Source organism: Plutella xylostella, chromosome 17, assembly GCF_932276165.1.
Source record: "Plutella xylostella chromosome 17, ilPluXylo3.1, whole genome shotgun sequence".
In the NCBI taxonomy this organism is placed as follows: Eukaryota; Metazoa; Arthropoda; class Insecta; order Lepidoptera; family Plutellidae; genus Plutella; species Plutella xylostella.
Window position 1 is genome coordinate 4,194,816 of NC_063997.1, and position 22,266 is coordinate 4,217,081.

Below are 22,266 nucleotides of genomic sequence, written 5' to 3' on the forward strand. Positions count from 1 at the left end.
TTAGGTTTCTTATTGGGAAAGACAAACACCATGATACAAAATAACTGTTTAATTTACAAATCAATAAATAATCTTATCGACAAAACTGATCCTATGATACGTAGGGCCATTCCCTTGCACCGTGTCAGGGTAGTTAGAATCGAGCACAATGATCGTGTGTAGCAACGGATCAACGGCAACAGATGTCGGTAGTAGACTCGGCACTGAGGAGTGGATGGTTTCCAAGTGGTGCGAGTCGAACGCGGCTTTTGTGTCCCAGGATAGCACGTCGGTGGACGAGGCGAGGCGAAGGAAGACGTGGTGGGCGGACGCGCCCAGGATTATTATGTGGGTGTGCTCCTCGAATACTGGAAAGGAGGGGATATTTTAGGTTAATATCTCACGTTTTTATCTAAATTCGTATTTACATATCAGAAAACTCGTTATAAATTGCTACTGATCTTATGGACCACGACCACAAAACGCTTTTTAAGAATATTAGGATAGGATACATGATGTTGTTAACATAATTTCATTCCCAAGGTTCGGCCAGATATTGTTCTTGCATTCGCTTCGAACTGCCGCGAGCGGACATTGTGTCCAACATACCGCGCACTGCCGCACCATTACATGTGAATGAAATCGAAAGTCATCAACTCACGTCTAAGCGGAGCCAAAGTCTCCTGTCTCCTAAGCGCTCCAGTATCCAGCTCAATGAGACCCGCGTGGGGAATCCTCACGAGGACCAACGCCGCGTGACCCAGGGCTCTCTTGATGATGGCCAGCTGGAGTCCGGCCGCGGGCGCGCACGCTAGAACTGACCAGCCAGTGCCGGCTGACACGTCGTACACTATGATGGCGCCTCTTGACGCGTCTGAGATGTAGCTGCGAACAGGTGATATGTAATGCTATTTATGGATAGGTAAACGAAGAAAATTCTAAATGACCTAATAGTTATTTTGGTCTTCCTCCCTCTTAAGATCTTTAACTGGAGAGACCAAGAGCTAGCTATGGTAAGCATTGGTATTATTTGGTCGTCCATAACCATATACCATAACCACGAACTGCATAATTAGCACGGATCGCAAGATCCGACCTTGAGTCGACATGAACGAGCGCTATGGATTTTTTCGCTATGTCTCGTGCATGGTGTTCGTCTTGTGCCCCATATGCTGGATTAGTTTCGAGTTTCCGAATGTATATTGGCAGTGGTTCTATACAAGGATGTTTGACGAGGGATAAATTTATTATCCATCTCCTATACCTAGACCTTTACTCTAGTCTCCAACCCTCCTACCTCCTACTCACACAAACTGTTTCCCATCGATCCCATACTCCACGACAATCCCCTGCAGCAGCGAGGCGGGCTGCACCAGCCCTGCCAGGTCCAGCTCGCGGGTGGCCTGGTGTAGCAGCAGGCTGAGCACCAGCACCTTGGGCTGGCAGGTGCAGAGCGGCTGCCCGAGCGTCTCGATGATGCCGCTATCGAGGACCCATAGGTTGCCCTGCGGTCACAGAAGGTGAGGGTTAGACATATAACTTTAATACCTTAAAAAACTTTAAACTTAACTGTTGTGGTAGGTCCCATATTTTTTATGTTTGCTTGAAAGTGTGACAAAAAATTATTTTTATAGATCTTCTGGTACATACGTACCTATGGATATTATAAAAATCCAGCATTTCTCATAATAAAGCTTCAGCGAAGACCTATTTTCACTAGAAATAAGTAATAGTAACTTTGGAGACTTACGATGATTGGTTTGTTTTTATTAGAAATCACATAGTTACAGGTTATGATTATGTCAAATGAGTGTTAAATTAAGTCAACCTTAAAAACCTTACTTATTTTGTCTTTGTTTTAAATATTTAATTGTTACTACTTGTTATATATTTCTAACTACCTAAGTATATTGAATTATAACACACTAACATCAGGCAAAACATGACCTATAACGACTGAGGGGCCGAGCCATTGCCAGGTGTCTACTAAGTTCTCCGAAGACAGCTGGCATTGGCCCTGTCCTTGTTAAGTTTGTTGCCATTACTAATGTAAGTGTGACTCTGAAAACCATTAATTTAAAAAAAAAGGAAAAAAAAAAAGAAAAAAAATAAAATAAAAAAATCTTGTATAATGAGATACACGGCTGGGGGTTTTTAGTCGGTTAACGCCCGACACTACCTGGGTCCTCTTCCCAGGTGTCCATGTGGATTTTCCCCCAGCAGTGGAAAAAAAAAGGGAAAAAAGAAAAAGAAAAAAAAAAGAACAATATATATATAAAAGATAGAATATATATACCTATATATAAATGAAACTTCCTTACCGAGTAGAAAGTAGATAGAAGAATTAAAAACTATCTCATAAAAATTACCACTCTTCAAAAGGCACGGACATAAAGTCTGTGGAGTGATAACAATTTCTTAAAAAAAAAAAAAAAAAAAAAGTATATTGAATTGTATACTAAACGGAAGAGCGGGGCCCCACTGGCACAGGTTTCTTTTAACTAACAAGAAAGAAATAAACTATTCTATTCTATTAGAACTCCCTAGGGTCATTCACATAGCCTACCAAGCTCAGTGTTAATCAAAGTCATCTTCGTGCAACGATAGAACAACCTACCTAATTATCTATATCTACCTACATACAGTGGCGGATTAACCTATAAGCACGACAAGCACGTGCTTGGGGCCCCGGGCCTCCAGGGGCCCCCATCCTCTGCTGCTGTTTCATTTTATACCTACATTTTATTCATCCACAATATGTCCGATGTAATGAGTTTGCTCTGATTAAAGGGCCTACCACACGCGTAAGTATCACCATAGAATTGCCTGCGCAGGCCGGCTTAAACACGGAATACCGTGCGTGTGGTTGGTAAAGGGCCTACCACACGTGTAAGTATCACCACAGTTTTGCCTGCGCAGGCCGGCTTAAACACGGGATACCGTGCGTGTGGTAGGTAAAGGGCCTACCACACGCGTAAGTATCACCACAGGATACCCATTTTCGAACTACGTGATATACACTCGCGAGCAACCAAATCGACTCAAGCCTTCACGGCGCACATATACATTGATTTTCCTAAAACGATAAATGGTAAATATAAAAGTGATATGTCATTCGAAAGCTGAAGAATTAGGCTTTCAATTAAGATCAATACCATAAAAAAAAACTAAGCGCAGATTTAATGACGCATTTTAATTGCCCGTCAGTGTTAATTACCTCATTAGGAATCCACGCCTTGCGCTACCTGATCCCGCTATAAAACCTTTCCACATCCGGTGTACCTTATCAGTCGCTTGTTGCAAGTTGACCGGTACACATCTCGTTCCATTGTATTCCTTGTTTTCGCAAACCCATGGATACCACACCAGAAGAAGCTGCTCAAGTTGTTGCCTTGCTGCAACAAGGGTTAAGTCAGCGAGCAGTCGCTGCCCAGCTCCACTTGAGCCAGTCTGCTGTATCCCGAGTATACAGACGGTTCCAAGAGACTGGTGCCTTCAATCGAAGACCAAGAACGGGCCGCCACCGCTGCACTTCAGAGAGAGACGACCGCTTCATTGTCTCAACCTCGCTGCGCAATCGACACCTTACGGGCGTTGATGTGCAGCAAGAACTGAGACGTGTACGACAAGTGGCTGTCAGCGAGTGGACAGTGAGAAGACGCTTGAAGGAAGCCAACTTGACACCAAAAAGACCTGCATCAGGCCCCAAATTGACTGCAGGCCACCGACAAGCGCGTCTTCAGTTTGCTCGAGAGCATCTCGATTGGAGCATTGCGCAATGGCGGTCGGTCCTGTTTACTGATGAGTGCAGAGTGTGTCTGCATGGCAGTGACAGGAGAGGCCGGGTCTACCGGCGTCCGGGGGAACGATTTGCCCAATGTTGTTTCGCTGAAACAGTAGCATATGGCGGCGGTTCCTGCATGATGTGGGCTGGTATTTCTCTAGAGGGAAAAACCGCACTTGTTTTCGTGCCTGGAGGCGGCCGAGGAGGCGGGTTAACAGCTGATCGGTACATCACCGACATTCTACTCGGTCATGTTGTGCCCTATGCAGAATTTGTCGGTGAAGACTTCGTGCTAATGCACGACAATGCCCGCTGCCACACGGCACGAGTCAGTCGGCAGTTTCTGAGAGAGAAGGAATTGCGCACGATGGACTGGCCTGCGCTCAGTCCTGACCTGAATCCCATCGAACACTTATGGGACGAGCTCAAAAGAAGAGTTCGGGCCAGGAATCCAGTCCCTGCAAGCGTGGACGAGCTGAAGACAGCTTTATTAGAGGAGTGGGACGGCATTCCTCAGGAAACTGTCAAAAAGTTGATAAGGTCTATGAGAAACAGGCTGCAGGCTGTAATTAGGGCAAGAGGGGGCAATACAAAGTATTGATTTAAATAAATAAATTTTTATCTTAACATTTTTTGTTTAATTTGTATAATACGATACCCATACCCTTTTTTCCTAAATTCCCGTTTTTCCTACAATTGCGTTCAGACATCATTTATTTCAAAAATGATGAATGGATTTCAATAATAATGATATCAAATTAAAGCTGACATCTTAAGCTTTTAAATGACATATCATTTTTATTATTTCTATTCATAATTTTACTTGTATTAATGTATGTTTGCGCCGTCAAGGCTTGAGTCGATTTGGTTGCTCGCGAGTGTATTTATAGTGACCTGTAATTCCCGACGACTTGGTCTTATGACCAAGGACCAACTACAGGCACTATACCTTCATTCAGACAGCAGTCTGACATCAGGGATCCATGGAGCAGTTGATCTAGCCGCTGCAGCGTATAGCCACAGTACCCACAAGGAGAGTCGCCTCGGGGTGGTGAGACCCCTCCCTGATGTCCTGACAGGTGCCGGAGCCGTTGATGGCACGCTCACTTTTCGTACTCCATCCGGAGCACTCGTGTTTGGGATCCACACTAGGGACAATGGAGAAGCCATTTGCCAGATCTCCACTCTGGTACCGGAGCCGTAATGCGCGCTCACCTCCCGACATGCAGACCTACATGTCTACCCATGGAGCCTACTCAGCTGGGTCGGCCGGCGGCGGCGCATGCTATCTGTCACGCACTTCTTGATATCCAGTCAAGCACCGGAGATGTCGGTCCAACTGACGTCGGACCAACTATAAGGGAAACTCACGTGCCCCGTGACTCTTTCGCATCAACGGCCCTCGTCCTAAACCGCTACTTGAGCCACTAGCTGCGCATGGGGGAGACGCCCGGTGACAAGCTACCGGGCAGACGAACGTTGTCCCCCCTGTAGCTAACCACATGCCACTACGAATCCATACCCAAGTCCGGATCCACTAGCAAGCTAGTGGAGGGCTCGAGATCCGGACGCCCGTAGTACCCTGGTCCAAACAGCCGGATTCGTAGGTAATTCCGGCTGCGCAACCCCGCACTAGGCCAGCGTGGTGGACTAGGCCTAAACCCTTCCTTCACTGGGAGGAGACCCGTGCCCCAGCAGTGGGGACGTAATGGGTCGTGATGAACCCCATTTACCCACCCTTGGGAGTAGAATAAAATTCTGAAAAAAGGGACCACCCCTGAGCTCAACCCAATACATCAAAAAATATTTGAAAATCGGTCCATAAACGGCGGAGTCATCAGTGAACATCCATAACAAAAAAACATACAGACGAATTGAGAACCTCCTCCTTTTTTCGAAGTCGGTTAAAAATGAGGCTTGCGCGTAGGTACTTAAGGCTGTCACTAAAGCTGGAAGAAAATCAGAATCTGTCAAATCTAGTGAGGGGGGGTTGAGGTATGCGGGGCGTTCTACGGACAATGACATGAAATTTTAACATAGTACTCGAAAACATAAAAGTGAAGACATGCCACTTTGTTAAAAATATACTAAGTAAGTAATATTGTTTTGTGATACGAAAATATTTATTTTTATTTGAAAGTATTTTTAATATTTAATAATTAATTATATATAAAGTCGTACCCGTGCCGATATTTATACAGGTTGTTGCAAAAAGGGTTTATTACTATGCCGAAACCTACGTGTGCAGCATGTTATTGATGTTATTTCTAAGCCAGGAAATGAAATCAGAATGTAAAAAAATCGCGAAAATATTATCAGAGTTTAATAGTTCAGGATGTTGTATTAAACTCTGCCCCCGTGTAATAAAAAAAGTATAGTTAGCCGAAAGGGCGTTACTCAGGCGTCACTCTGAAAAACTTTTATCCTACGTAATTTTTTATATTCATGAAAAAAACGCTTCTTCATATAATTTTTTTTTGGTCACGTGACCTTTTAGTTAGACGACCTGTTTTTTTTTGGTGTTTCAAAAGCAGAACAGTAGTTTGCAGAACTCTGCATATACAGGGTGTCACAAAAGGTTACGTAGCTGGCAAAGGGATATGGGGAGGTCACCAGAAAAATAATAACATGTAAGTACCCCCGCAAGGGAGTACATTAGTACAAGGCGAGAGTGTGTATTTTTTTTAAGTACTTATGTGTATTTGGGATATGATAGAAATAATATTTTTGTTTCTTAAAAACCAAAAAATTTACACCTTGCTGCGCTCTTTTGCTCACTGTAAGTACACCTACAAATATTGCTGTATTAAAAAAAAACGGTTTTGTTATAACGATTATAAAAAAAAAGTTATTTTCATGTCAAGGAGTCATTAACCTAATTACGATTTCACTCAACAGCAGGTGAACTGAAAAAATAAGTTCTAGTTCTATCATCACTTTAGATCGCAAACATTGTAACTCCACTTTTCTCGGCGAAAAGTACTCTTTGGTGTCAATAGAAACGTTTTTTGAATTCACATGTTTTCCTCTTTATTCGAAAAAAAAACTGTATTCCGCATTTTACCATTTGTTTTCCTCTAAACCCCAAACCGTGATTTTTAAACAAGAAAACTTAGTAATTATACCCTTTATTCTCATATACAACGTGCGATGTAGGCGAACGTGAACGAAAACTATGCAATAAGCCTTTGTTTTTATTACTACTTTAGTAAATTACAATAACATACTCAACAATGTTAATTTTTTTTTGCAATGTTATGTTGTTAAATTAAGATCTAATATTTTATTAACATGAAGTTACTTTCAACTTTTTTTTGCATCTATGCATCGAATCACAGCATGACGGCTGCTGCAGCTTCCTGCTGTCCTGTCCTCCAACCAATCCCACCAGTACTGCAGGTTGCGTCGAATACGAGCCATTCTCTTCGACTTGACAGGACAGGTGCTCCCGGAAGGATCATAGATCGCACGGAACCCGTACCGTATAGAGGCAACGGACTCCTTTGCAACAGCCCCCCAGATTCGGAAGTAGCCCATGCACTGCATGGCGAGCACAGCTGCAGCAATTTTTTCGTAATGAATCATTGGGATGTCATCCCCGAAGGAGGCTCTCAGCCTACCTCACGACCTGTGTGACATTAGAAAAACCGGCCAAGTGCGAGTCGGGCTCGCGCACAAAGGGTTCCGTAGCAGCAAAATTACAGTTAAATCAACCTATCTCAAAAACTATAAGAGATACTTTGATCAAACCAAAAATCGTTGAAAGAGTTAATTAGCATGCATCACCTCTATTTTTTTTAGAATTTTATACCCCGTAGTTATAAAAATAGAGGGGGGGGGACATACTTTTTACGACTTTGAGAGCTGATATCTCAAAAACCGTTCACTTTAAGAAAAATGTTTTTTAGAAAACTTTATATCATTTTAAAAGACCTTTCCATTGATACCCCACACGGGTATGTACATCGAAAAAAAAAAATTCATCCCTCAGTTACATGTATGGGGGGCCCCACCCCCAATTCTTTTTTTTACTATTTAGTGTCATATTTTTGTAGCGGTTCATACAACACATATTCCCATCAAATTTCATCACTGTAGTACTTATAGTTTCCGAGTAAATCGGCTGTGACAGACGGACAGACGGACAGACGGACAGACGGACATGACGAAACTATAAGGGTTCCGTTTTTGCCATTTTGGCTACGGAACCCTAAAAATGCACTGTGCTAACGCCGTTTGCGAGCTTGATTTGCAGGACCGCGTTGTATGCCAAGTTCCACAGCAGAGGGGTCCAAGACCTACCGCTGTGGAACTCCGCAACTGAACTTCTTCAGTGAAAACAAACCCTCTCTTTTCGCATCCTTAATGTACTTGTTAGACACGTATGACCTCTGTCAATTTTCTGCAGATAAGAAGACAAGTGATGGTATACAAGAGCCGCCCTAAAGGTTCGCCCTCTAGGGGATAGAGTTGAACGCGGTTACTATTTTTAAGCAAACAGCCAGCGCAACAACTCGCCCGTGGTTCTTATCCTGCTCCGACAGTGAACGAGCGCAAAGTATTGTACCCACTATTCGAATCCGCATTTCGGATGCCAAACTGACTGTCCGAAAGGTCGAAACCGTACCACCACAGAGGTATGACTCGTTCGAAGAGCTTATCAGGCTCTTACAGCAATCAGATGTGTCGGTACACTGAAAGATAATCTACAGGCCTGCTTTATTTATTTAGGAGCACTAATGGCCTCCTTTCAGTCAGTGAGTCACTGGCAATCAGGCTGCGGTTGAACAGGAAGATAGACTGTCTAAACAAATCATTTTTAGGCTAGTTAAAAAAAACTTTAGGTGGGTAGTATGCCAACTAGAACTACAAATAAAACAGTATTTTTGTCTCCTCTAAAATTTGGTCACGAGGAGTTACGATGATTACGATCTAAGGTGACGCTGACGATATTTTATACAAGGTATTGAAAAAAGGGTATAAAGCTTAGCCAAAAGTGGATTTAGGTGCCATTCTGATCCACTTTTCTTCTACAATTTTGAAAATTCACGTAACAAAACCTTTTACATAGAAACTTATTCGATCACGTGACTTTTTACTATAGAGACCGAATTTATTTTTCGAGAATTTCCAAAACTTGGAGAACAAAAGTTGTTCAGTATAACCCCTGAGTCAAACCCTTTCGGCACAGTATACCCTTTTTGCAACATCCTGTATAGGTAATATCAGGTTTATAAAAGACCTGGGCCTGTAGAGTGAGACTCGGCATGGGGAGTCATAATTTATAGATCTTTTAGGTTGCAGTGGCGAATGGGCACTGGTAGCCCTGCCCTTTTCTATAACTATAACTATAGGTAATTTTATGGCAATTTAAAAATGGTATAACATTTATCTATTTGAAAAAATCATTAAAAATATACATTACCTATCACCCTAATTTAAAAAAAAATTCAGCCCTTACTTTAAACTTATAACACCCCTCTATTTCCTTCAGGGGTTAAAAAACCTGTGTATTTAATATTTTCTTATGAGTTTTTTTTAAAAACTAGGCTCTTACATAGTTGTACATAATATTATGCGGTATTTTATTCCACTTGTAACGCATAAAATTCATAGCTACAGTAAACATTTAATTTTTTTCATGGCGAGATACAGTCGCACTTAACCGCTTTTTTGCAAAGCTTGTTAAATAGATTTAAAAAATTATGTAAATTTTAGATCTTCAATTTTTAAAAATACTTACTTATTTTTAACAACCTGTAGTGTACAGACTACCACATCTTAAAATATATTTTTTTTTAATTAACTACGGTTTTTGGTTTCAAATAAAACAAATTATGAACTTACTTTTCAACACCCTGTATATTGTGTAGCTTACCTACCATACACAACCGTTAAAATAAAATAAATTACCCCTCAGAATATAAACAGGCTCGCGCTTTGGCATACTGCATTGACCGTATAGTTCTTATTCGGAGAATCTAATAAGTGTCATTATGTGCAATGTTTACCTTTATCTATGCATCTGTAACTCTATAGTAAAAAATGTAAACAAATCGAAAAGGCGAAATGTTTTCTAAGAATTTTCGGCTTTTCTGCATCTAAAATGATTAGAAAATTAACTTTCCATAGCAAATGCATATGTATTATAATACTTGTAGTCATAATTTGTTGATTTAATCAGTTTTTGTGAAATATTTGATTCAAAATAAAATGGCGTGGGTATCGCCCCTAACAGGCCGCCACCAGGGCGACGACTGAAGAAATCTGAAATCTGTCACGGCGTCATCATTTTTAAACCGGAATTTATTAGTTTTTTGTAAAAAAAGTTGACTTCTGGTCCATTAAATCCAACTCTTTAAGGTAACTTTGTTAAGAATTTAATTACCTACACATACATATAAGATTCCATGAAAATGGGCCCTCTGATTTCGAGGGTTTTTTCATAATAAGTCGAAAAATGGCAAAAGACATGGTCTGTTTGCAATTTTTTTTAACATACTTATTATAATCCTGCACCAATTTATAAGCAACTAACATGTTCAGTATACCCTCTGCTACAAAATATATTTTTATCAATGTGATAGAAGCCACCGTTTTTCCAATCTAATCAAGTATATCAAGCCGACTTTAGCATTTTAGCTTTAGGGATCCCCTTAAATGTGCCGTGTGATAGCTCGGCGTACCTGCGAGTTGTAACTGTGGTGATACTTGCGCTTGTCGTAGGCCTTCAAGGCAAGCAAATTTAGTAAAGCAAGTTTTGTAAAAAATTTATAGGACGTTTTAGCTATTGAACTGTTTTGTCACACTTTTTCAAGGAACAAATTGTTCTAAATTAGGGGCCTACACAGGCTTTGTGCTTAGGGCCTCCGATGCTCTTAATCCGCCACTGCCTACATATCTACATTAAATTCTTCAAACTAACCGCTCGATAAGATGAACCTACCTGTCATGTTTGGCCAAGCAAGCATTAAGATTTGAGTAGATTAGATCCTTACTACTTCAAAAAATAACTGCAATATCCTTTAAATATTGACCATTCTTGGTCGATAGCGTTACGAAACTATGCCTATCTATACCTTGTCTGCAACTAATTAATCAATAGGTATATAAGTATTATGAAGTGAAGCAAGGTGGTATAAAAAGTAAGCATAGAAGAGGTCGAACCCACGACTCGATCTATTGTCTCGATTGCCTCAGTGTTCCCAATATTAATTACTAACTCTTGTATGGTATCTGAAACTAGTGTAGATCTACAATGTGCATAATTAATTTTGTGTTTGTACCTATGATGTATGTATGTAGTTAGGTAGATCTTTTGTAACTAGGTGGTACTCCTTTTAATACAAGGTACCTACAAAAGCGTTAAAAAGATATAGCAGGTAAGTAATTACAGTTCAAATAAATGAAAGTAGGTAAGTAGTTACTGGAGTCAATAAATTTTACCTGCCTGACATAGGAACTAATAAAAGTGTTCATATCTAAATTTACATAAATTTAGATATGAACACTTTTACTAACTATTGATATTAAATATCTGTCTGTAACTAATAGAGATGTTATTTTCAATAGTTATGTAAGAATGAATTTAGATCTATTAACATTAACATAACAGCGGACCAAACTTGATCCTTAACGTAAGAAGCGGCACTTTACCCACGGCACTACTATAGTGATCTAAATATGACTGTTATTTGCAAGCTTTTTACCGTCAAACACCTAGTTACTTTATTTTGCCTCGCGTATGTATGTACTTACCTACCTTATGTTATCTATAGGACTAGTACAAAAGCTAGGCTTTCTCCTACACTCAAACTGCTAGTAAGTACTTACAAAATGGTCAAGATAGAAGTCGACAGCGTTCTGCAGCTTGCGACAGTCGCCGACGGCGTGGCTGCTCAGGTCAGGGTAGGGCTGCAGCTCCACCCCCCTGGACGCCGCTACCACGAGCCAAATTGTCGCTAACACACCGCGCTTGAGTCTGTCGAGAAATAGGGTGAACGTGAAACATGTCAAAAAGACTTTTATAAGATACCTACTGTCCATTGGAAAAGGGTCCTTCGACTCCTTCGTCATAAACTGGTGAGTTACCGTTTTCGTGAAAAAAGCCTCAGTATTTTGTTAATTTATTCGGTTCTAAACTAACTAACTATTACTTAATACCTATTATATAGATTATTGTGTATACTTTATGATACTTTACTTTAATATAAGTATGTATTTACTTATTTGGTATTATCAGTACCTACATAACTAAGTATATTATCTATTAAAATTCAATTAGGAATTAATAATTTAATGTATAAGTTTCAGGTTTCTGACTTAGCACATTTAAAACAATCGAGGTCGCCTATCTCGTTTAAGCAAAACATAAATATTATGCATTAAATGTTATGATATAATGCAATATTTTGAATAGAAAGTTGTTAGGTGACTTGAATTGTTGTCCTAGGTCTAGGCTGTAGACACAGACCTAATGTCTGCCTTAGACCAGGAGACATTTGTATGCTGAATATAGATAAGCTGGCGACATCTAACCGATTCTTATGTAAGTAAGATTAAGCATTTATATTCGCGGTTGCATGTTGTAGATCCAACTTTTCAAAATATCAATAGTACCTACCTATTAATACAAAACCGTAAATATACTTTCTCAGTATCCCTCCTTAATTTATAATAAGTTAAGTATTTAATTATATTTAATAATAATTGAGAGTAACGAGAGTTTACGAGACCTCCACTATACGATGGTAAAAGTTGTGTGTAGTTGGTACCTACCTACCTATGTAATTTGATAGGAATTTGGAGTAAGTAAAAATAAAACCGACATTACGTTATAACGAGGCACTTGCTGAAGTTATTTTTAAACTTGTTCCTCATTCGGCCAGACATTGCGCAATGTTGCTAAAAATAAAATTATGAACCTTTTTGATTTTGAGAAAGTTGCACACCTTGTATTTTATTGAGCTTGGACTACTTTTAGGCCTAAAAATAACTTGAGGCCAAATTAATTGGGTGGTAACAGATGAAAGGACACTCTTCTCTATTAAACCTAAAAAGGAACAAGATAAATATAATGTAAAAAAATCATTGAGTATGCTCTGACAGAGTAATATCACCAGTCAGTACAGTAGGTAGCTACCGAAATTAAGTTCCCGGAACTACATAATTAGAAATCATGAAAGACATATTTTTAAGTTTTATTTTTATTTTAATTTAGAACCTGAGACATCTAGACTACTTAGCTTATTTAATTGATTGATTGAATTGCACTATCCCAGCCAGGTTTTACCCTGCATCCTGGATACGCCAGGCCCACTGAGTAGCACAGAATATTTTTAAGGGAGGGGGAACACACGCTCAGGGACAGGTTGGGAAAGTGAGTAGAATCGACCGAGTATGCACCCTTAAAAGCCAATATTGGAAGAGTAGGTACAGGTAAGGAATAAGGTTTTTGGAGAGCGTATCTGTCTGTGGCCATCTGTGGCTTACTCGTGGCTCGCAGTGGTCCTGTGCTGATGCTGCAGTTGTCCTGTCCTGTGCTGAAGCTGCAGTGGTCCTGTGCTGTTGCTGATGATGTCCTGTGCTGATGCTGCAGTTGTCCTGTCCTGTGCTGAAGCTGCAGTGGTCCTGTGCTGTTGCTGATGATGTCCTGTGCTGATGCTGCAGTTGTCCTGTCCTGTGCTGAAGCTGCAGTGGTCCTGTGCTGTTGCTGATGATGTCCTGTGCTGATGCTGCAGTTGTCCTGTCCTGTGCTGAAGCTGCAGTGGTCCTGTGCTGTTGCTGATGATGTCCTGTGCTGATGCTGCAGTGGCCCTGTGCTGATGCTGCAGTGGTCCTGTGCTGTTGCTGATGTTGTCCTGTGCTGATGCTGCAGTGGTCCTGTGCTGTTGCTGATGTTGTCCTGTGCTGATGCCGCAGGTGTCCTGTGCTGATGCTGCAGTGGTCCTGTGCTGATGATGTAGTGGTCCTGTGCTGATGACGTAGTGTGTGACTGTGGATGGCTGAAGTGTTCCTGTGTCTGATACTGCAGTTATGTGGAAGTAGATTCATCTACTTTTCATTCATCGTTCCTATGCCTTGCGTCTGTGGCTTCTGGGGTGGGTAGTTTACGGGATTGATGATACTTATTCTGTGTTTGTGCGTCTTCGAATGGTGGTGATAATTGATTGAAAATAAATTGATTGTTTACTTCTATTTATTAATCAGATCTAGCTGGTTCATATGTAGGCAGCGGTTGCATATTAGCTTTAGTTTCTATAATGATTTTATTGTATTTTATCCTGTGTTCGATTTTCAGTTTCCTTTGAATAGCGTTCGTTGATGTAGACAGCTACATCTCTCCATAATATACCAAGTGGAGCCGTTTTCCTTGACAGCTGTCAGTTGAGCTTTTGGGTATGCCGATAGATGGCGTGAAAACGCAGTGTACCAACTGTCAAAAATTACATAGAGAGCAAAGAGTACTAAACTCAGAATAAGAACTCACTAGTTGTGATTAAATGTCGGGTGGTAGCGCAAGCCATCCTTCCGAGGCTCAGACTGCATGTGGCTTGGGATAGTGCTAAGTATTCTGTGAATAGTTCTACCCGCGCCGTTTGAACGGGTGCTGCGTGCGAGAACTGATTTTCTATTTTTTTTTATTGTATGATCCTAAATAAGATCCCAAAGAAATACTTACAAGACAAGATGAGAATGTGTGCCGTCGCAACTTGTAAAAATAAAGGACATCATAAATTTCCAAATGATGAAAGCCAGGCGCAACAATGGATTAAGGCGACTCGGATAAATGTGCGAAAAATTGATTGGAAACTGCGAAAAGAATCATGGTTGTGTTCGGATCATTTCATACCAAGTGATTTTCATTCACGTAAGTAAGTTAAATCATTCGCGGTAATGTAAATTAACCATTGTTACATAACATGATATATTATCATCATAGAGAAAATAATACTACAATACTACCTACCTACGTCACTTTCACATTTCGTTAGCCTCACAGAATAACATGTGATCTGAGTGTGTTCTGAGGGTTTGACAGTTGGAACAACCCTAGACAATGCCATCTATTTCTCCAAAAAGGAACTTTTTTTTTTTTTAACAAACGCCTCAATTAAACTATTCGGTGAGTTATTGTTTTAGGGTTACAGTTTCTTTCTATAACATTTTTGTTATTTTCTATTTCAAAGTATCGTTGTTGCAATGTGGGATTTTTTTAACCAACTTTGGCTTTGTCTCCTTTATCACCATTGTTTCATTTTGGGTCTATTTTATGGCTTGCAGATGTTCTGTTTCTTTTAGCGCAATGGGTCTACTGCCGGGGTTTTTGTAAAGAAAATATTCTGGGCTAAAGGGAGCTTATTTTTAAGAATTACGTTTGCTGTGGGAAAAATATTAGTTTTTATGGTCCTAAACCCTGCACGTGTTTGTGTAATAGGATACCTACGTTAGTGTTCATGCAATGAATAAATTGGGGATATTTTAATTTACTAACTAAAGTTTAAAAATTCGTTGATATATTTGCTGGATAGTGGAGGCACCGTGCTAGATATTGTTTTTTTTTGGATACGCACAGGTTTCATTATTATTTAATCCTTTTAAAAATATAACAGACTGATATTAGGTAGGTACACTGTTCATGCAACAAAGAAATTTGAGGTTTTTTGTTGTAGACTAAAGGTAAATTCATTTGGAGATGCCTTGCTATTTGGATTAAAGCAATATGTATTCTTGTGACCCTATTAAAATATGCATTAATCACCACGTTTTTCTTAGTTGAAGTAACCACCACTCTCGTTCAGGACATTGAGAGAAAAGGCTTTTAATTTCAAATGGAGCATTTGGAAGGATGATAAAAGGTCTAGATGGTCAAACTACGGTGGTGCAGATAGTTGGTATTTCTGCTGAGGTCAGCGTCAGCCGGTCTCTAGATCGGGATTGGAATTCTCTCACCAGATTCTCGCGACGATTGTTGCTTTAGGGTATGACGGTGGCGGATGGCGAACTTCTATCAAGCCTTTATGGGTCGGTACAGGTACAGGGGCTGCGTCACACTATAATTACTTATACACTTCACTCACACACTAAAACCGCACACTTTATTTAGATGACTATTGGTACAAGGCAAGAGATTAGGTAATGTTATATACTCTAGTATACACATTCCAAAACTTTTTCAATAAATAAGACATCACTTAATAACTTATAAAGACTCAGGCGCTTTCGTACAACGGTTACTGATAAACAAAAGGCAGCGCGAAACAAAGGATTTTTATGCGCAAGGGCCAGCGGCCAACACGTGGTGGGGCCCGGGAGCGCCCGGCGGACCCGACCGTCCCGCTTGCCTGTCACAATGCAACTCTCTAGACTACTTAGCTTATTTAATGATAACTTATCTAAGTAAGCATGGCGGTTAAATAAGACCTATCTCTACAACTTTATTCATTACAGATGGAGTACAGCCATCGATTTCATAAGCAAACGTTAGTACAAAACTTAGGTAAAATACGTACCTAGGAGTAAGAACGTAGACGTCATCCTTATATGCAATAGCTTTGACAGCAATCACATTCTCCTTCACGTGTTGCCCTTTCAGCATCAACATTTCAGCGGCATGGTCGCACTCCAGGCGCGCTGGACCACCGCTCCAGGCCATGTCTCTATGTCCCGAACCACACACCACACCATATAGCGAAAACCACACTAATAGAAACAACATTTTCATAATTTTTCTACTAACTTGTGAACCAGAAGAATGTGAAAGAGAACCTTCGAACACTTAAATTTGTCAAAATATGAATTGGGTAACGATTGTTTTCAGAAAACTATAAGTCAGCGGAAGAGTGGAATTGACGAGGGTTCTAAGAAATTTGGATCATGTCGCATTCCTTTGCGATACAAAGGTGAGTTGTTGATATGTACCTAAGTAAGTAATAATTGTTATTACTTTCACGTGCAAAGAAACAGTTCCACTTACAAAATGCAGATATCAAATGGGCCTAATTTTTTTAAACATTTAGTTAAAAGGAAAGTTATACTTACATAATATTTACGTTTTTAGTTGGTAATATTCTGGTGCAGCGTAAAATGTACATAAATATTGCAGAAGGCGTCATTTAGTTAGTTTTTTCCGTTTAGAGGTAGGTAGGTAATTTGGTGATTTTCTCAATGGAAATTTTTCATTGCCCGTGAGTGTATTTAATTACGTAATAATTTTTTGGTCGCACTGTCTGTCTTAAGGACTATGGTGATGCAGTCAGCACAGCATCACTTTAACATAAATGAAACTAATGAAAACTGAAGGAACTCATTTTAAATTTAGCTCCGTTTATTTGATTTTATTCTAAATTAGACATTATTCATTCACCTATTGGTATCTCATCATAGGTTTGAACAAGCTGCCTATTGCCTATGATGATGAATCGGGATAATCCACATTATACATTGAAGCATATTGGTCGACTTTGTTGAAAACTGCGTTAAGTCGAGAAAGTGCTCTATGTACTTATGTGAAACTCATGATCTAAACGTAGGTGTAAACCACCTCATCTGAAGTTTTGGGTCGCGCTTCAAGTGCAAGTGCGACGCAAAACTTTTGCCACGTCTTGACTTGAGCGTCTTGCACCCCGTGCTACGCCTTCTGGACAGGCACTTTGGCAAAAGGATTGTTAATACTAACAAACAACACCGCTGAATAAGAGACACATTCATACGATGACTTCATATTATAACTATATATCCTACTAAAGTAAAGCCGCTCACAAGGCGACACGTGACTGCGACAGGCTAATGCCGTCAATTTTCATATATTATTTTGTTAAAAGCTCCGCACACTTGGCGTCAGACTCGTGGAGCACCGACGACAATCAAATATATGAAAAACGGTCGTAGCCTGTCGTCCCATCTACTCGCGGACCTGTCGCTGTCGCGTGCGCCTAATGTACGCCTAAATTTACTCTTCACTGAATACAAAGTTAAATAATTATATTATGCAAGGTGACATGGAAACAAGACGTCCAATTTACAAATCAGGTAACTGATACATTTGAATATAGAGTTCCAACGACGAAATCCGTTCCGGTCTATTTCGACGGGACATTTGTTCCGTGAGGGCTGGGCTCGGGTTTCCGTTTCCACTCGCTTTGTGCTATTATGTAAAAAAAAACTATTGAGCAGGTATCTATGGTGTTTAATGCATGGAAGATTCTGCAGTGAAAAATTCAGCCGATAATAGTATTAGGCTAATAATCAGTAGGTACCTACCTGAAAAAATTATCATCTGAATATTACCTATTTGAAAAATGTATCTGAACAAGGAGCTGAAGGTGAAAATTATACTTAAAATAAAAAAAAACCTATGAGCTGATGAAATTAAATATTACTTATAACTATAAGATAAGATAATATGTAGTTTGCACAACCAACCCAATCGATATAGATTTATTAGACACGGTTATTTTTAGACACGGGTGCACTCAAATGCCTAATTAATGATTACTGAAAGCATTCGAATCTACATTAATTTGAGCCCCGGGGGCAAATTAGAAGCAATCAATTAAAAAAAGTGTCCTTATAAGAGCATAATTTAAATACTTAGATGTCTATCTAGTATTTAGATTGCAACTTTCAGGTCTCAAAATTAAAAGTCTTGTCACTTTGAAGTGGCAGTCTAGATAATTACAGTACTTCGATTGCAATAAAAGTCGACCTTCAAAATCGGTTAACGTTTTTTACACGTGCAAAACTCAGAGGACTAATTTTGAAAATCGAAGTACAGTCGAGGGTAGCGTGGTAGGGGGTGGTGTGTTTATGGCCGGTGGCGTGGTAGGGAGGTAAGTAAATCGTCTGCGTACGTTGGCGCCAGTTCTTGTGGTACGGAGGTGCAGCGGACGCGGTCGCGTGCACTCTTTGTTGCTAGTCTGTGGTGTGCGGTCATTGGTCGTGAGTTCCCGCGTTTTTATTTGAATATTGACAGTTCAGTGCGGATTGTGATCTGTGTGGAGTGGATTGATTTTGCAGGTGGGTACTTTTTTTTAATGATTAAAATATTTAATGATTTCAATATGGATTAAATCTATAATTAGGTACGGCTGAAGTTAGGTTTAAGATAAACTTAAGATAAGCCGGTTAAACCTGAGCTTTACCGAGAGAAGCGGTTAAGTTCTCCACACCTAACGTTGTACTAAGTAGGTATAGACTATAGAGTGAGAGTAGGTAGACGATTATTGCATTTAGGTACCTTTGTTTACTGCTACCATTCATTTAAGATAACATGGCAGAGTGTATTTGTGTAGGTAGTGGTACTATAGTAACGCTAATTGGCATCTGCTGAAAGCATTGATACAATTATTTAGGTAAGTAGGTAATTTTTCTCTTCATATCGGTGATGAACACTATAGCTGGTCTAGGGTTTGTCACCGTGGTAAGGTGGTAGAGATTTGGCTTTGGAGGTACGTTAGGTGATAGAGCATTTGAAACGTGTATAAGCGGTTATATACACGTTTCAAATGCTCTATCACCTCAAAAAAGGAGGAGGTACTCAATTCGTTTGTACTTATGTATTTTTCGGTGATTGATTGCAATGTTCTAGCAAAACCGTGTCCAAAGTTCATTAATTACAGCATTATTCAGAACTTTTTTAACTTCCGTCAATTAACAAACATGATTAAAATTGGTGTCATGAAAGTACAAGTAGCGTAAAAAGAAAATCTTCGCAAAAACCAGAACGCCATTTATTTATTAAATCACTAATTCCATGTTGATAATGCGATTAAGAGATGAGTGAGTTCATTCGTTACAGTTTTTACAGCTTTAATGAATGTGAATGAGAAACGGAAACTGTGACGTCACTTCATTCTTGCCTTACTTCACTTTCCCTGTTTTTACAACATGCCAGCAACAATTGAGTCATTAAAAACAACAGGATTACGCTATTGTTTACTAACTCGATCTAGCAAGTAATCGTCTCTAATAAGATAACAAGGGATTAAGGAGGGCGAGAATAGAATCTTGAGAGATTTCTACACCCAGCGGGGGATGTATATGGGCTGATGATGATAATCGCTACTAAGGTGTGACGAAACTTGCATATTTTTATGAGAATTATTTAATGTGAGTTAATAATAACCTACCTACCCTCAATGGACCAGACAGCGTAGTGAGAAATGTTCCAGCTAATAGAAAGGATATAGACAAACGTTCCATTCGAGTGGGCTGGGAACTAACAACCCTTCAAAGAATAAAATTGTCAATTTTTATTTATTTATTTATATTCACTTTATTGCACACAAAAAACAATTTTTATACAGAAGCATTTTAAAAAACAATAGAGGTCAATAGAGGTAGCACCTTTCTTAAGTACGATTATACATGTCCAGAATCTTTGCGAATGTTGAGTATAAACTAACTAAACACTGCGGTTTTTGTAGCCCGTTATTTTGGCACAAAATATAAAATATGAATTTGTATGCATTATAATATTCATTGCGATAAAAAAATGGCGGGGAAATTATAATGAATATAGATTTAAAAATTTTATCGCAAAAAGTGACACTAATTACAAAGATCGCAGGCCCTAACTATTACCAAACATAATATAAAACTCAGTACTTTTTTCCTAAGGTACCTCTGATGATGAATATATCAAGTTTGCGAAACATTGCTTTGCAAAGGGTTAGCAGAATGTTGAAGAGAATAGCGAAATGTTGGCGTAATTGAATAACATCGTCCTCAACAATGGCTTTTGTCTGTGTAATTACCCGATTCATGTTTACAAATTACTAGAAACAATATCCGCTAACGTATACGGGAGGTCTCGTGGAGATAAATTGAACATCATAAATTTATATGTTTATATTGAGGTACAATCATCGCTATAAACATGATTGCACTTCTGTACCTTGTAAGTTACTATATATTCAGAATCGCGAATCTGTTTTTTACTGAAAAAAGTGTATAAGTAAATATAAACACAGAATATGACTGTAGTACGGTGAACCAAGTCGTCATTCTGAATAAATTTTACTGTATGAAAATTTGAAATCTGTGATAAAAGTATAAAGTCAATTCTATTAAATCCGGTTTCAAATTCCTGATCTTGTATTCTGGTTAGCCTAAGTATTATGTAAATAAAAGCTACGTAACTCTACAAAAATACATGTTGTGTAATTTTTGGACTTTGCGGTAGGTCAGTAACGCATTCCAAACTTACATGTCACTCTCTAGCTCTAGAATTACTGTGAAGAATGTCTGGCAAGTCTGACTTCTGAAAGCTTCGATCAAAGGTTTTAAATTAATTCTCATTTTAATACTCGAATTAATGGTTTATAGAGGGTGTTGCAAAAGTCATATAGTTAGGCTGACTCAGCATTTTTTTATGTTTTATAATAAAATTGGTTCAGAATAACTTACTGGGACAACCCCTTTTACTTACTACAAGTACTCTTTTTTGACTCTTGTAGAGTACTTTAGGTGCATGAGAATAATAAGGTAAATACTTCTGCATTCACGATATCAATGGCAGATGTGTGTAACATCGTCACCAAACAAAAACTCCAAGGCTGCACATGTTACTTCAAATGATCCAGTTCTTCAATAAACGCAATCTGTTTCGCAAATCTGGTAACCTCGTTTTAATTTGCGAAGTGCGGGTGTAGGGCCTAAATGCCTAAAGTAAATGAAATAATTGAAATGAAGAGTTCTTAAAAGGATACGATAAGGATAAGGGTTCACATACTGTGAACTTTATGAAAATAATTTTAAGATCAAAATTCATTAAAATATCAAATTTGTTGTCGCGTAAATAAAATTAGAAGAATATCTTTACTTAGGAAAGGATAGGAAGAAGTCTTTTCAAACTCTAATTATGAATATGAATATTGAAACCTCTGCTGGCTATTTCCGTTGATATACGGCTCTGGTACGTCAAGACAGGTAGAACCTGATAGGTTTTTCAGTAATAGATACATGTCATCTTACCTAAATAATGGTACCCTTTATGGTATAAAAATCGTTTCGTTGCAAAAATGTGTAGGTGTCGTTGTTATAATTTTTATAAATAACAAAGATTAGGTACCTAGCTTTCAAATAAAATGTATTAATAAAAAGGCCGTATCCATACTCAATAAATTTACCTATTAATGTATTTCAAAATAATGCATTTGTAATATTATTAGCAGTTAGTAGTTGCGGTTCAGTGTTAATAATTATGCCTATAAGTACTCGTAATGCCTACTAAAATACGAAAATAATTTCACGTAGCCTTTTGCAATATCAATGTTTACCTTTTGCGGTTCGCGTGTTTAGTACAGAGACCAATATATAATAATAAACCAATACATTTCGGTAGTAATAAGCACATGTCAGTATAAACAAGCAAAGTATGATGTAGATTAATGTACATAGATGTAATACATAGAAATCGAGGTTGGTATATAATGCAAGGTGATGATCGTCCACTGTAATTATATACATACTTACTTAGGGTAAGAACTATATATTACATT

General features: G+C 39.0%; 2 protein-coding genes across 2 annotated transcripts in view; one reads left to right on the plus strand and one right to left on the minus strand.

Moving 5' to 3' along the window:
* Nucleotides 1-40: 40 nt before the first annotated feature.
* Nucleotides 41-16,418, minus strand: LOC105391094 (protein yellow). Its single transcript, XM_038109141.2, has 5 exons — nucleotides 16,276-16,418; nucleotides 11,597-11,744; nucleotides 1,288-1,484; nucleotides 641-864; nucleotides 41-347 (listed from the first exon to the last, which is right to left on the minus strand). Exons 1-5 carry the CDS (start codon nucleotides 16,416-16,418, stop codon nucleotides 61-63), a joined length of 999 nt encoding a protein of 332 aa, XP_037965069.2. The 3' UTR covers nucleotides 41-60.
* A 2,199-nt stretch (nucleotides 16,419-18,617) lies between these two features.
* The window catches only part of LOC105395711 (protein yellow), a 39,418-nt gene continuing 35,769 nt past the window's right edge, over nucleotides 18,618-22,266 (plus strand). Inside the window, exon 1 of the mRNA XM_038108864.2 lies at nucleotides 18,618-18,781. The gene's annotated coding sequence lies outside the window, so the exon portion shown is untranslated. The remainder of the gene's footprint in view (nucleotides 18,782-22,266) is intronic.